At 41.7% G+C, this 14710-nt stretch overlaps 1 protein-coding gene across 1 annotated transcript in view; it reads left to right on the forward strand.

The window, feature by feature from the left end:
- The window catches only part of MTNR1A (melatonin receptor 1A), a 239224-nt gene extending 229654 nt beyond the window's left edge, over positions 1-9570 (forward strand). Inside the window, exon 2 of the mRNA XM_075347121.1 lies at positions 7315-9570. Within this exon, the coding sequence (XP_075203236.1) occupies positions 7315-8183 (869 nt within the window). The 3' untranslated portion in view covers positions 8184-9570. The remainder of the gene's footprint in view (positions 1-7314) is intronic.
- The last annotated feature ends 5140 nt before the right edge of the window (positions 9571-14710 follow it).

Raw genomic sequence — 14710 nt, forward strand, 5'->3', positions numbered from 1 at the left:
CGCCCCCTTAGAAAAGAGGCTGTTCGCCGGCAACAGCGACGTCACTAGAAAGGTAAGTTTGAATAACGGGTACTAGCGATATTATGCACCACGGGCAGCGATTTGAACGTGACGCACAAAGAACGGTGGCGGGTGCTTTCACGAACGACATCGCTAGCGATGTCGCTGCGTGTAAAGCCCCCTTTAGTCTTTAATAGCATTAGTCTTTTCATATAGGCAAAAAAGACTTTTGGGGCACTCTAGGCTCCAGGACTGGATGTGATTGCAACCCCTGCACTTATTGTAGTTATGCCCCTTTATATGACGATTGCAGTTATAAGAACATTTTAACTTCAGGCAATGACTTGGTAAGCAAAATGGGCTCCAACATGTGTAAAATGATCTTCGCCCACCATTTTTATTTTTTTCTGATGAGAATTGGACAATTACCTTTAAAGGAAACCCGACAGCTGATTTATGCTGCCTGCACTACAGGCAGCAAGAATCAAAGTCTAGCTTCATCATTTCAAACACGTACAGTGGCAAAAATAAGTATTTGAAATTCAGTTTCATAAAGAAATTAATTCTGCACTACCAGGGTTTACCTTTCATGGTTTGGAGGCCAAAGAAAAGCTGCTCCAGATCTTGTAATAAAACGTGCCAAGAGGAGCACACTCGGAGAAAAGCAAATGTCTGAAGAATTGACCACAGAAGAAGGAAAAGGGGCTCCATTCCAAGGTCTGTGAAAAAAGATTTGTACAAAAAGGTGTGCATAAAAAAGGCAGTGGTGGAGCTGGGTGCGAGCTCCCCCAGGACTACGGCTGTTTCGCGCTAATCATGCGCTTCTACAGGTCCAAACTAAGTATTTGATACTCAGCCGATTTTGCAAGTTTTCCAACCTATAAAGAATGGAGACGTCTGTAATTTTTATCATAGGTACACGTCATCTGTGACAGAATTCCTCCCAAATATCGAGAAAATCCCATTGTAAGATTTTAAAATAAATATTTAGCATTTTATTGCATGATATAAGTATTTGATGCAATAGAAAACAAGTCTTTGCTGACGACACCAAACTATGTAGGATATTAAAAACTGACCTGTACATTACAATATTACAAAACGATCTGGATAAGATATCTGAAAGGTCAGATACTTGATAAATGAGATTTAATGTTGATAAATGTAAAGTAATGCACCTAAGACTAAATATCCTATTGCTGCATATACATTAAATGGAAGTTTTCTTGGGACTACAGAACAGCAGAAATACTTGTTTGTTCTGGTTACAAATAAGCTAAGCAACAGCACTCAATGTCAAGCAGCAGCTGCTAAAGCAAACAAGATTTTAGGGTGTATAAAAAGAGAGATTAGATCCCGTGATCCAAACGTATTGTTACCCCTCTATAAATCACTTGTAAGGCCACATATAGAATATGGAATCCGGTTTTGGGCTCCACATTTTAAAAAGGACATTCAGGAGTTAGAGTCAGTTCAAAGGCAGGCAACTAGACTACTACAAGGAATGGAAGGCCTCCCATATGATGAGAGGTTAAAAAAGTTGGATTTGTTTAGCTTAGAAAAAAAAACGCCTAAGAGATCTCATTTATATGTATAAATACGTGTGTGGTCAATATAAAGGACTGGCACATGACTTATTCCTTCCAAAGACTATACGTATGTTTTACTCAAAAATGCAACATTTCAAAGAAGAAAGGAAAGGGGCAAATCCGGCGGTGATCTCAAAGTACCAGAGTATATAGGTGAAGTAAAACATGCAGTCTTTCTTGGAGCAAATTTAAAAATCCAGCCATGGTAACAGTGACATTCCAGAGGATCAACCAGAGACTAGTTTTGGCACACAAGCCTTCGTCCTGTCCGAAACTAGTCTCTGGTTGATCTTCCGGAATGTCACTGTTACCATGGCTGGATTTTTAAATTTGCTCTAATAAAGACTGCATGTGTTACTTCACCTATATACTCTGGTACTTGGAGATCACCGCCGAATTTGCCCCTTTCCTTTCTTCATGTTTTTTGGAGTGCTTCCTCCTTGAATCACGAGCGGGTCCCGCCGGGTGAAGACTTTAATCCAGCAGCTGATATAGGGTAAGCAGGCTCCTCCGTGTCATATGTTTTCTCATTTCAAAGAAGACATACATGTAAAAGGTGGTCACAGAAAATGCAACTTGGTAGTTGAATAAACAGATCCTCTTGTGACTTCTCACTGACCCGCTCCTCTGTAGTGACAGATCTCTCCCTACATGTAGGTCACCTCAGTCACATAGGCCTTACCTTTCTTTTAATTGTGTGTTTTCTCTAAAGCACTGCAGTGTTTCAGAGTAGAACATAAACAGCTGAAGTGATGGAGCCAGTGTCTAATTCCAGGGGTCCCAACCTTACACCCATTCAAATTTGCTGTCTTATGGGGGCTACTCACAAAAGTCACCCTCTGGAGACCTGCTCTTTATAACTTTTTGCTACACCTAGTACTAATGTACCAAGCTGGAAGACAATTGTGAGCCACACATCACAGACTCGCGAGCAACATGTGGCTCCCAAGCTCCACGTTGGGGTACCATGGTCTAATTCATGCTGGATAGTAGTTCGGGCAGCATGCGTGAGCTGCCATATTCATTTTAAAGGAGTTCACTTTTTTCAGTAATGTCTGTTTCATGAAAATGTCTTTTGATAATAAGCAAAGTATTTATCTGCTGGAACCTACAGTAATCAATCTTATTTGAGAAAACTAAGTATTTCCTAATGTCTTTTCAAAAAATCATAGAGATATCCATGTAAGAGTATGTGCACACAGTGTCTGTCAGATGTTGGCATACCCACCGCGTTTTCCAAGGTGGAGACGTTTTAGAAAAAAGGCTCACAGTATTTTTCCTGGAGCATCTTTGTTGGCATTTTTCCATCAATTTTGTGGTTGGAGTCTTTTTTTTGTAGCTTAAACTTTAAATAGCTTCCAAGAAGAAGCCACCTGAGGAATGAACACATTACTTCTGTTAGCCGCTTCACGGATTTCAAAGCCTTAAGCGTTTTAAAGAAATGACAAAAAATAGAACATATGCACAGAAAGTTGTTTTAGCATTATCTATGCTAGTTTCCTCTACTAGTGTACATAAAAATGGGTTCTCCCAAACTAAACTTTGTCTATATGTCACTTATGCTCATGAGCAAGTTCATTGGCAAAATATTGGCCAATCTTGCATCTGATTTCTGCAGGGAGATATCCTTTTTAGTGGGCCTAATTTTGAAAAGGGAATTGCATTGTAATCATAAAAAATACACAAACGTAATCATATACAAATTTAACCTTTATATTTATATACACGATCAAAGTAACTTTCTTATATCTAGGCAGCTATTGTACATTAGTGGTTTTCTTCCCCCGGCGTCCTTCTTCCTTTCTTACTTAGACTTAGTTGCTCCAAAATATTTTTTTTTCTCACTGGTGATTCATTTTATACTGTTTAGTTCTCTATCCAGTGAGTTTCTGATAATGCCCTGGTGGGATTGTGCTTACAAACATCAAGGAACTTAGATATGTAGTAGGAAAGGGCAGGACAGATGGCTCACACTAGATTTCCATAAAAGGGGTTGTTCACTATTTGGACAACCTCTTTTTTAATTCAAGTAGTTCCCTTTATAAAATAAAAATAACAAATTATTTTGTACTTCAATGTCATCACTGGATCTTCTGAGGCTCGCATGACATTGTTATGCCATTAGTAGTCACAATTGGGCTGCTGCACTCTCACTTCTTTCTCATGTTGTGGTTCCAGCCATAAAGAGAAGTGCGAGCCCAGCAGGTTATTTGCATCCACTCAGGGGTGTAACGATTGCAGTTGCAGAGGTCATGACTGGAGACACGGGGGTCAGTGGGTGCTCTCGTCAGCTGGCCTGGCCGCCTTTAGAAAGACAGCATGGCCCAGGGCTCATCCCAACTGAACGCCCGACCTCCTTAACCGTGGGCGGAACACTACTCGGACAACACAGGATGAGGGAATCACAATATTAAGACTTTATTAGATCCCCAAACAATTAACGGCACATAGCACATAACCAACAAAACACACAAATGTAACAGGTAACAGAATCTCACCCTTCCGCTGGCTCACCAGGGAATAGAATGTCTGTGCTTTAGAGCTTCCAGGGCTACTTACTTTAATCCAGCAGAACCCTGCTTTTGGCGGGCACCCACCGAGAATGGAATAACGCCAGATTTAGGAAGCTGGCTGAGGTCTGCAAAGACTGTAGCCAGGTGACCAAATTGTCCCAACCTGGGTTCCTTCCTTAAGTAGTCTCTGGTATGAAGATATGATATAGTCCTAGCAACCGGAGTCAAAATGCCTAGACTGCGGTTATGGTCTCCAATCGGAATTGGAGCCCCTAGATTGAAGCCATGTAGCCAAGTGATTCTCTAGTTGGAGCCAAAGTCCCTAGACCGAGTCCACAAGGCATCCTGGTTCTGATCCCCTAGCCAGCTCCTAAGAGCTTAGACTGGATCATGCAACATCCATCAACACCTGGTGACTCCAAGAAGTCCCCTTTCATAGCCAGAGCCTTCCCTTAGGATATACTGTGCCCTTATCGGATTGGTTGTACAAGGTTGCTTCTCTTATTGGATGAATTTCAAGCTGCATGGATAATGTTCATTTAAATGATGTGGACAGAAAGACTGAGGATATTTACATGTAGTCTGCAATGCACAGACTAGACAATGGCCACTGAAGTAATTTACATTAGATTAGCAATACACAACTACATTGCAAAGAATGCTCAGAAGCGTCTGGCAGAAACAATAGTTTAGCAAGCGTGAGTTAACACACAGAAGAACAATACGTCTGGCTAATGTAAGAAATTTAACCCACGACACATATTGAAAAAGTCTGTGTTTTCACAATGATCGGGCCTGAGTGTTGAGAGGGCTCACCGACCCCAGCATCTACTTTAGCTAGATCTGCACTGCATTAAAAGCAACTGTCCAAAAAGAGGCTGGCAGCTGATGTTCACTTGCCAATTGGCTGAGGGTGGATGACAGTGACATCATGGGTCACCATAGCAGGCATGCTGATGTTAGCTGCCGGTCACTGCGCTGTGTGATGTGGGAGCAGTGGAATGTTATTAAAATATTTAGGTTTTTAATGCGTTAGAGACAGAATGGGAACCATATTTACCAGGAGGGAACCAGGATAAGGACAAATTTACCAGGAATGGAGATATATACCAGGATGGGGACATATCTTTCAGGATGGTGCCCAGGATGTAGGACATACACTAGTCACGATCAAAGGGTAACAAGATTTTGAACTTTTCACTTTCAGGCTCCATATCTCGCCATCCATTACAGCTTTGAATATGAGACTACAATCATTTGCAATCATCTGGCTATCTCATACATAATTTGACTTGCAACTATTTAGCATATGATTAGTTATGCAGTAGCCTGTCAGTGTTTATACCAGAATGAGGACACATATACCAGAATGGGGGACATACAGTACATACCAGAATGGGCCCAGGATGATGACATGTATACCAGGATGGGGATATACTGTATATATATATATATATATATATATATATATATATATATATATATATATATATATATATATATATATATATATATATATATATATATATACTAGGTTGAGGGACATATTTACCAGGATGTGGCCTAGTAGGGGAGGTGTGTCTACCAGGATGTAGTGCATATTTACTAGGATGGGTCCTAGGATAGGAGACATGTATACCAGGATGGTAAAATTATATATCAGGATGGGGGACATATATACTAGGATGGTAAAATTATATATCAGGATGGGGACATATATACTAGGATGGGCCCAGTATGGGAGACATATATACCTGGATGGGGACATACATACCAGGAAGGAGGATATATGTGTGGGAGGGCAACTTGTTTGTCTCTATAGGATTTAGAATGCTGCAAGGGCCCATACATCTGACCAACATGTGGGATGAGGGTAGCCAGGTCCAAATTTTGCACTAGGGCTGATCGGACTTAAGATACGCCATTGTGGCCACTGTTTGGCTGCAAGGCTCATGTGCCATAACAATGTCATGCAAGTCTGAGGAGACTTGATGCGGACATTACTGGAACAGCACTGGTGTGGGAGATGAGTCTCTGTTATTTATCTAATATATGAAGCTGAGTGTATGTATTTATGTATGTATGTATGTATGTATGTATGTCTGCTAAAGGAATCTTCACAGTCGCATTTAAAATCACAAAATTTTGAAAAGACACCTCATTTGACTCAGGGAACGTCATAGACTATGTTTTGAAGGGAAAATTTAACCCCACACTTTATAGTTACTCTCCGAAAAACCTGCTTCCATCACAGTCATAGGAGCTGGGAGCTACAGGTCATTAATAGGAACTTTGTTTACTTGCTATAGGCAATGAAGGACATTCTTAGTACAAGGCAGGTTATGTGTCAGTTAATATGATGGATATAGAGAGACGGACAGCGAGAGAGGCAGAAAGAAAGACAGAGATGGAGAGAGACAGAGACAGACAGACAGGGAGACAGACAGAGAGAGAGACAGACAGACAGAGGGAGACAGACAGAGAGAGACAGAGAGAAAGACAGAGACAGGGAAAAAGAGAGAGACAGAGAGAGAGACAGACAGAGAGACGGACAGACAGAGAGGGAAACAGACAGAGAGGGAGAGTAAGACAGTGGGAGAGAGACATTTAGTTACTATCCTGGGCAACGCAGGTACTACAGCTAGTAGTAAATATTGATTAAAAAAAAGTGCTGTACAAGTAGTGGACAACCCCTTTAAGTATTTTAACTAAATAGCAGCCAGTCAAGTGGATACTCACTTAAGGTGATTAAAAGGCTATACTAATATTAAGGACTTATTCAATCACATAGGCTAATAATATTTATAGCTAAGAATCCACAGTAGTGTTTTCAATGTCGTAAATATGCAATGGTTGGTGCATTGTACATATATTGGTTCTTCTGTAGAGCCCCCCTTGTCATTAGACAGGAATTTAATGACAGAAAACCAAAATTACTTTTGAAGAATTTTAAAAATATTTTAAGGAATTGACAGTACTATTGTCACATACTGTGTCACCTACTATGATTTATACTTTTCATTTCATAGATACAGTAAACAATGAGATTTGTTACGAAATGTAATTTTAATGTGAGCAAAACAATCAGAGAAAGATCCCACAAATAGAACTATGCAATGTAAAGAATTATTTTTCCCTAGAGACCCCCGTAATTATGAAACACATGGCTTAAATCTTTATGAGAACTAAATGTTTGTATTCTTCTTTTCCAGGAAATATTTTTGTGGTCAGCCTGGCTGTGGCAGATTTGGTGGTGGCCATTTACCCATATCCCTTGGTGGTGACATCAATATTTCGAAAAGGATGGAACCTTGGATACCTTCATTGCCAAATTAGTGGATTCTTAATGGGAATAAGCGTCATAGGATCTATATTCAACATTGCTGGAGTCGCAATCAATCGATATTGCTACATTTGTCATAGCCTCAAATACGACAAGTTGTACAGTGACAAAAATTCATTATTCTATGTGGTTTTGATTTGGGTGCTCACTTTCATTGCCATTGTGCCAAATTTATTTGTTGGATCATTACAATATGATGCCCGGATCTACTCCTGTACATTCTCACAGTCTGTTAGCTCAGCGTACACCATAGCGGTGGTGTTTTTCCATTTTATACTGCCAATTACCATTGTAACTTTTTGCTACTTACGTATCTGGATCTTAGTCATTCAAGTAAGACGTAGGGTGAAACCAGACAACAAACCCAAACTGAAACCTCATGACTTCAGGAACTTTTTGACAATGTTTGTGGTATTTGTGTTATTTGCAGTCTGCTGGGCACCATTAAACTTTATAGGTTTGGCTGTCGCTGTGAACCCAGAGACAATTCTACCTAGAATCCCAGAGTGGTTGTTTGTTGGCAGTTATTACATGGCATATTTCAACAGTTGCCTTAATGCCATAATTTATGGCCTCCTGAACCAAAACTTCAGGAGGGAATACAAGAGGATAATCATCTCTATTTGTACTGCACGGATATTCTTTCAAGACAGTTCTAATGATGGAGCAGAGAAGTTTAAGAGCAAACCATCACCAATGCTAACAAACAATAATCAAGTCAAGGTTGACTCGGTATAAATTTGGATTGTATGTGCGTATATTAATGTTATTAAATGGGAACTCCTCATAATATTTTAAAGAGAACCTATCAGCACGGATTTGAAATGTTGAGTATGAAATTAGAGTAATAATGCTGCAATACAGATTAAATTGATACTTTTGGTGAAGAAATCTGCTTTGCTCTCCTTTAATCACCATTTGAAGTTTCCTTCTGATTAGATCTTGACACACAGAGGCCAGACAGTACAAAGGATCTTCTCCTCCCTGTCTGGGATTCCCCAAACCCTCTGCCTGCCTGTAGTCTACAGTGGTATACAATGAAGTGGTGCGATGTGGGAGCACATGCCCAGATGGAGATTTTGAATGAAGTGGAACACCCCATGTGGTCTGGGGAATACTCGTCACTGGGCCGGTGAGGGTCAGGGGCTTGTCACGGGTGGCACTACCCGGTTACGTGACCCCGAGGTGTCCACGAAGGGATGGAGGATGGGACAATGGTGGGGAGATGAGGATGAAGGGTTGAGGATGTTGGGAGTTGTTGTCTCGTGACGCCAGCTGTGGTGTGCGGCCAGGGATTGGCCGCCACTGTGGGTGCTCTCCTCTGGGGCGGATGGTGTCACAGCCAGGATGGTTCAGCTCCCCACAGGTAAAGCTAGGTCCCAGGGAGGATGATGAGGGTGGTAGTGACCATTGGCGCTGCAGCATGGGGCGACGGCCATGGCAATCAAGGGCTGACTCAGTAGTTGCGGTTCAAGGTTTTTACTCACTGTCCAGTTGTCACCATTAGAGTTCTGTTCTCTGCCATAATGGGCCCCAGCCGGTCCCGGATAATTTGGAGGTCACCGCCGGTGTTGTGGATTGTGGACCTTTCCTCCTTGCGCTTTTTGTGTGGATCCCCTGTGGCGACTGAAGCCTCAGGGGCGCCACAGACGTTTTAGAGATAACTATGCATAATCCGCATATAGTGTAATTTTATTGCAGACCAGCTAGGAATTCAATTTACACATGTGCTGCTAAAGGCAGTGTTGGTGCTGGTGCCAGATTTCAAACAGGAGGCAGGTCTCTAAAAAATCTGTGCACCTGTCATTCAAACACTGGAGGCAGATGGAGGGGCCAAGGAAGAAGACACAGTGCACAGTCCATGTGTACCGAAACCTCATTAGAAGAATACATGCTGATTAAGGAAGAATAAAAAAGTAGATTAGTGGATTTCTTCACCAAAGGCATGAAATGAATAGGTATAACAGTGTCATTATGGGCATGTCTTTATTGTGCAAAATCAGGTTCTCTCCCAAGGGGCGATATGCTATTGGTTAAAACATGCAGCTTTCATCTACAAACAGTCATCATCTACCCAGGGGTTGTGTCTGGTATTAAGATTAATGATGAACGAATAGTAACTATTTCTGGTCAGATTATTCGTAATGAATCCCAAAGTACTATTCCAGTATTTGTCACATTTAATAACTGTAATGCAAGTCAATGCGGAATCCGAGCATTTTTCTGGGAATTCTTCATAAAAAATGCTCAGATTCCCCGTTGACTTGCATTAGGTTCGTTATTCATGACGAATACTGGAATAGTACTTTGGGATTTGTTACAAATAATCTGAACGCGAATAGTTACTATTCACCCATCACTAATTAAGATGCAACATCACACCCTTGGACAAGTGCGACAATGCTGTTTTTGGAAGAAAGAAAACTTTTTTTAATCTTAGAGAACTTCTTCAAAGGGGAATTATACCTTCAAGTAACTTTTCAGAATAGTCTGTCGTATATGTATAGAAGAGGAGTAATATTATCTCTGGTCATTATATGACTTGTATCCTGAATTTTTGACCAGCTTTTCCCTCTGCACGCTTTATCTCTAATTTGCAATTGACTCTGAGCTAGGGGATGGAGACTAGCCGCTATCATGCCTTCTATTCCCTAGACACATAGAAAGAGGGATTCAAGCTCTTATTCCCCATCGCAGCATTCAAAGAAAAGCAGCAGAGGCATAGAGGAATTTATATAAGAGCGCTGATGTTTCAGCCATGAACCCAGCACTGACATAAGTTAGCTAAAATCTGTTTCACTGCCTCTCGCTCTGAGACCACATTCACATGATCAGTATTTGGTGAGATTTTTACCTCGGTATTTGTAGCCAAAACCAGGAGTGGGTGATAATACAGAAGTGGAGTCCATGTCTCTATTATACTTTTCCTCCGATTGTTCCACTCCTGCTTCCAAATACTGTTGTAAAATACTGACCAAATACCCAATGTGTGCACGTGGCCTGAGTCTCACCATGCTGCTCTCTCCTCCCGGCGCTCTTCTCTTTAGACTTCAATATACTGTGCAACAAGACAACCCACTGTGCGCCATTCCTCCTTGTGTTGACCAAAATGGATTTAATCTGTGTTTTTTTTTCCGAGTCAATTTAGAGTTCAGGAAGCAGTAGTGAGGGGAAAAGTGGCTTATAAGTGTAGAAAGAAGCATATTTGTTTCAGAACATAAATATTGCAAAGTTTCTTATATTTTTGTGTAATATTGATTTATCCAAAGTGTGTTGAAAGTACGGTTCCCATTTAAGCATTCTGTGAATTACACCATCAATCTACTTGGATTTTCCATGCTTTCAGGTATAATCATTCCACAAAACTTAAGTTTAGACATGATCTAGGTGTCTACAAAGTAACACTTATATTCTACTATATAGCCTACTATAAGGCCTCATAGACCCTGCTCTACTATCAGCGGTGTCAGAGCATCAGGGTACCGTCTCACTAAACGATGTACCAGCGATTCCGACCATGATACGACCTGGTCAGGATCTCTGGTACGTTGCTACAGGGTCGCTAGTGAGCTGTCAAACAATCAGATCTTCCCAACGACGCAGCAATGATATGGTGGTCGCTGGGACCCTGTCACATAGCACGATTCAAATCTTGATTAGTAACATAGGCGTGCATCTACATTGCTTTTTCCATGCCCCCTCTGCTCCGATTGGTGGTCGTAACTGCGTTGTGACTGGCCGGCCTTGCCTTTAGAGAAGGCAACATAATAGCGCTTCCATCCTCCTCCATCCTTGTCCATCCTACAGTCCCGATGCAGAATGGACTGTATTACGATCTGCTGCTACACGCGGTCCGAGACAAGTGAATTCAGCCGTCTGAAATGTACTGCGATCTACAAGCCAGAACAGAGGATGGAAGCGGCCAATCCGAACACAGTAGTGATCACCAATCGGAACAGAGAGGGCGCGGAAAACAACGAAGATGTACGCCTACATAAGTCGCGAACGAGGTCGTTGGGTAAGGTGTCAAACACACCGATGCATGCTGCACAGCGGGAGCCCAACGACCAAAAAATGAACCAGAATGGTGTGCAATGATCCGTGATTTCACAGCAGGGGCCAGGTCGCTGCTTAGTGTCACACACAGCGAGATCGCGGATGAGGTCACTGGTACGTCACAAATCCTGAGACTCAGCAGCGATCTCGCTATGTGAGAAGTACTCCTCAGGGTCGGGGCCTTCTGTACATCTCCACTAAGCACTTTGTTTATGTCTGTAATTGATCTAAATTTCTGATATCTCAAAAAGGAGATAAGGACATCAGCATTTGTACAAAGTTTAAGTCTTCTTTCCTTCTACTTTTAGGCTGAATATAACATTTATGGAAAACTTAGGCCCTGTGCGCACGCTGCGTTTTTTTGCCATGGATTTGCTGCATGAATTGCTGCAGAAAATGTTCAGAACCTTTCTACAGTCATTCCCCAGCAAAACCTATGGTAAAAAAAAGGTGAGCGCACACTGCGTTTTTTTCCTATACAGGAAGAATGTGCATGTCACTTCTTTTCTGTAGGTACCTGCAGTTTTTGCAAAAAAAACCCCACAGGGACCAACCCGCAGCAAAACTGCGGCAAAAATGCAGCAAAACCGCGGCAAAAACTCGGGTGCGGTTTTACTGCGGTTTTTGCCGCGGGTGCGGTATTCTGCCAGAGGGTGCAGATTTTTCTTAAGAAAAGTCCATTTTCTAGTGCGCACATAGCCTAAAAAGGGTTGTCTAGTCTAAGAAAGAAAATCTGCAGTCATGCTATGTAACTGTAAGTTTCCAAATTGTGACAGTGTGGAATGCACACACTGTAATGATTCCCCTGTATTCACCATGAAATGGATAGACTGTCAGGTGACAGTATGTAGGCAATTTGTATATTTGTGAGTGCATGTCCACTAAACTCTAGAGTCTAATTAGAATTTGACTGCAAATAGGCAAGTTGCATACATGCGGTCATGCTATCGCCCACACACATGTGGAGTAAAGGAGAATCCTGACAGTGTGCGCATTACTAATTGTCACCATTTGGCAATCATCATTCATAGAAAATACTTGTGGACTTTTCTTCCTGGACTGAACAACCATTTTAAGAGCTGAACTTTGCAGGAATGCTGCCTTCTTTTATCATTTAGAACAGGACCATTTGTTTAGACCATTGTATCATTTTACTGTATTTGACCACAAAAAGGACCAACCTTTCCCACAGCATGTATTTCCATATACTTGTGACATGTCTCCATCCTGTCAAAATGCTCAAGAAATAATATAAAAGGAAATATGTCACCATGTTTATGCCATGTAATCTGATGGCAGCAGCAATTAGGTGCAGAGAACCTAATTCCAGTAATGTGCCATTTACTATACTGTGTGTTGTTTTAATAAAATCAATGTTTAATCAGCAGGAGATTCACTAGAGGACTAGTTGCCTTGATCCATGTAGTCCTTATGTTCTGTATAGCCTCATCTCCACCACTGATTAGCACAGTGCCTGTACACAGTGTACACAGAAAGCTGCCAATCAGTGGTGAGGGTGGGTTATACACAGCTCAACATTCAGAGGACTGGTAGTTCTGCAGCAGCAAGGATGTACACACACAGAAAAGGGCTGCTGTGTACGGCAATATACGGGCCCTTTCCGTGTAAGAACTCATAATGTGCAACGCCACCTGTTTTTGAGGAGGCCGTGGGCCCCTTTACGTCTTGGGCCTCTGTACGGCTGCAAAGGTTGCACCAATGGTACGTCTGCCCCAGTGTAGTAGAGAAAACAGTGATTTTATCAAAATGACAGCATGCAGACCAATAAGTGACACATGGCTGGAATCAGGATCTCTGTTCCTATATCATGCTGCTCTCAGATTACATAGTAACATCGTGATGAAAAATTCTCTTAATTTCCAGAATTGAGTACATTTTCTTCCACTACTCCTTTTCTCACAGATGAAGCATTAAGGAGTGCAAAAAAATTATTATTCTACACTCCCCTTTTGCCTTTAATAAAAGATATGGGTGGAGTTTAATTTCAAGATATATGTTTAAAATATTCTTTCCTTACATAGCCATAAGCTAATACTGTAAAACACTGCAAGTCTGAAGCCGCCACTATTGGGAACGTACTGCATTGTCAGAGGAGCTTTTAAAGGGAGCCCGCCACCGTAAGCATGGTCTGTCTGATCTGCCAGAGGAGCTGCACACATAGGGAGTCAGTATATCTCGAATTCATTAAAAATTCCTTCTCCTTCACTATAGCAGTCACGGTTGCCATCTTAATGAGTGTTTGGCAGCTATTTCTGTGCGAACTCTTATACAGAGAAGGTTGTGAGTCACTCATCAGGACCGCCTAATTGACCCCGAAGCCCAAAATGATCACTGGTTTCAATGAATGAAATACTATTTTTACAAAATCTCTTCCCACAAAGCTATGTATGAATCATCTCAGCTTCTCCGGCTCCATAACATACTGCCGGCCAAGCTGACTGCATGTTCAATGTGACAGGTTCCCTTTAAATCGCTATGCAGTAAGCTGTCTCCAGCGCCAACTGCTGACAGCCATGTGGATGACTCTAGTGGGGCTTTTCTTTGATCAGACCCCTAAAATTCCATGACTGCAACCCTGCATAAGAGTAAAGGTCTAGTCATTTAAAACTGGGTGTCGGACATTGACATATGGCGGCTGCCTCAGCTAAGAGCTACCTGCGAGATAGTTCTTTCATTCTGAAATCGAGCAACGTGACAACTAATTTATTTACAGCAATTGCAATAAAAGACAAAAATGTAACAGTAAGTCAAATATACTGTACAGTATATACATACATAAATATATATATATATATAAAAAAATCAGTCCAGTTCAAAAAGTAGACCCGTTCATGCACTGGTTTTACTTTTTCTTTTTGGAATTGTCACATTATAGATTCAAACTGTTAAAGGGATCCTGTCACCACTTTTTTGGCCTATAAGCTGCGGCCATCACCACCGGGCTCTTATATACAGCATACTGTATATAAGAGCCCAGGCCGGGGGTATAACATAAACGACACTTTATAATACTTACCTAATGGTCATATGGGCGTCTCCGTTGTCCGGTGCCGGAGCCTCCTCTTTCAGTCATCTTCGTCCTCTTTCTGAAGCCTGTGTGCATGACGCGTCTACATCATACACACTCGCCGGTCCTGCGCAGGCGCACTACAGTACTTTGATCTGCCCTGCTCAGAGCAGATCAAAGT

The sequence above is a fragment of the Anomaloglossus baeobatrachus genome, chromosome 1 (assembly GCF_048569485.1).
Source record: "Anomaloglossus baeobatrachus isolate aAnoBae1 chromosome 1, aAnoBae1.hap1, whole genome shotgun sequence".
NCBI lineage: Eukaryota > Metazoa > Chordata > Amphibia > Anura > Aromobatidae > Anomaloglossus > Anomaloglossus baeobatrachus.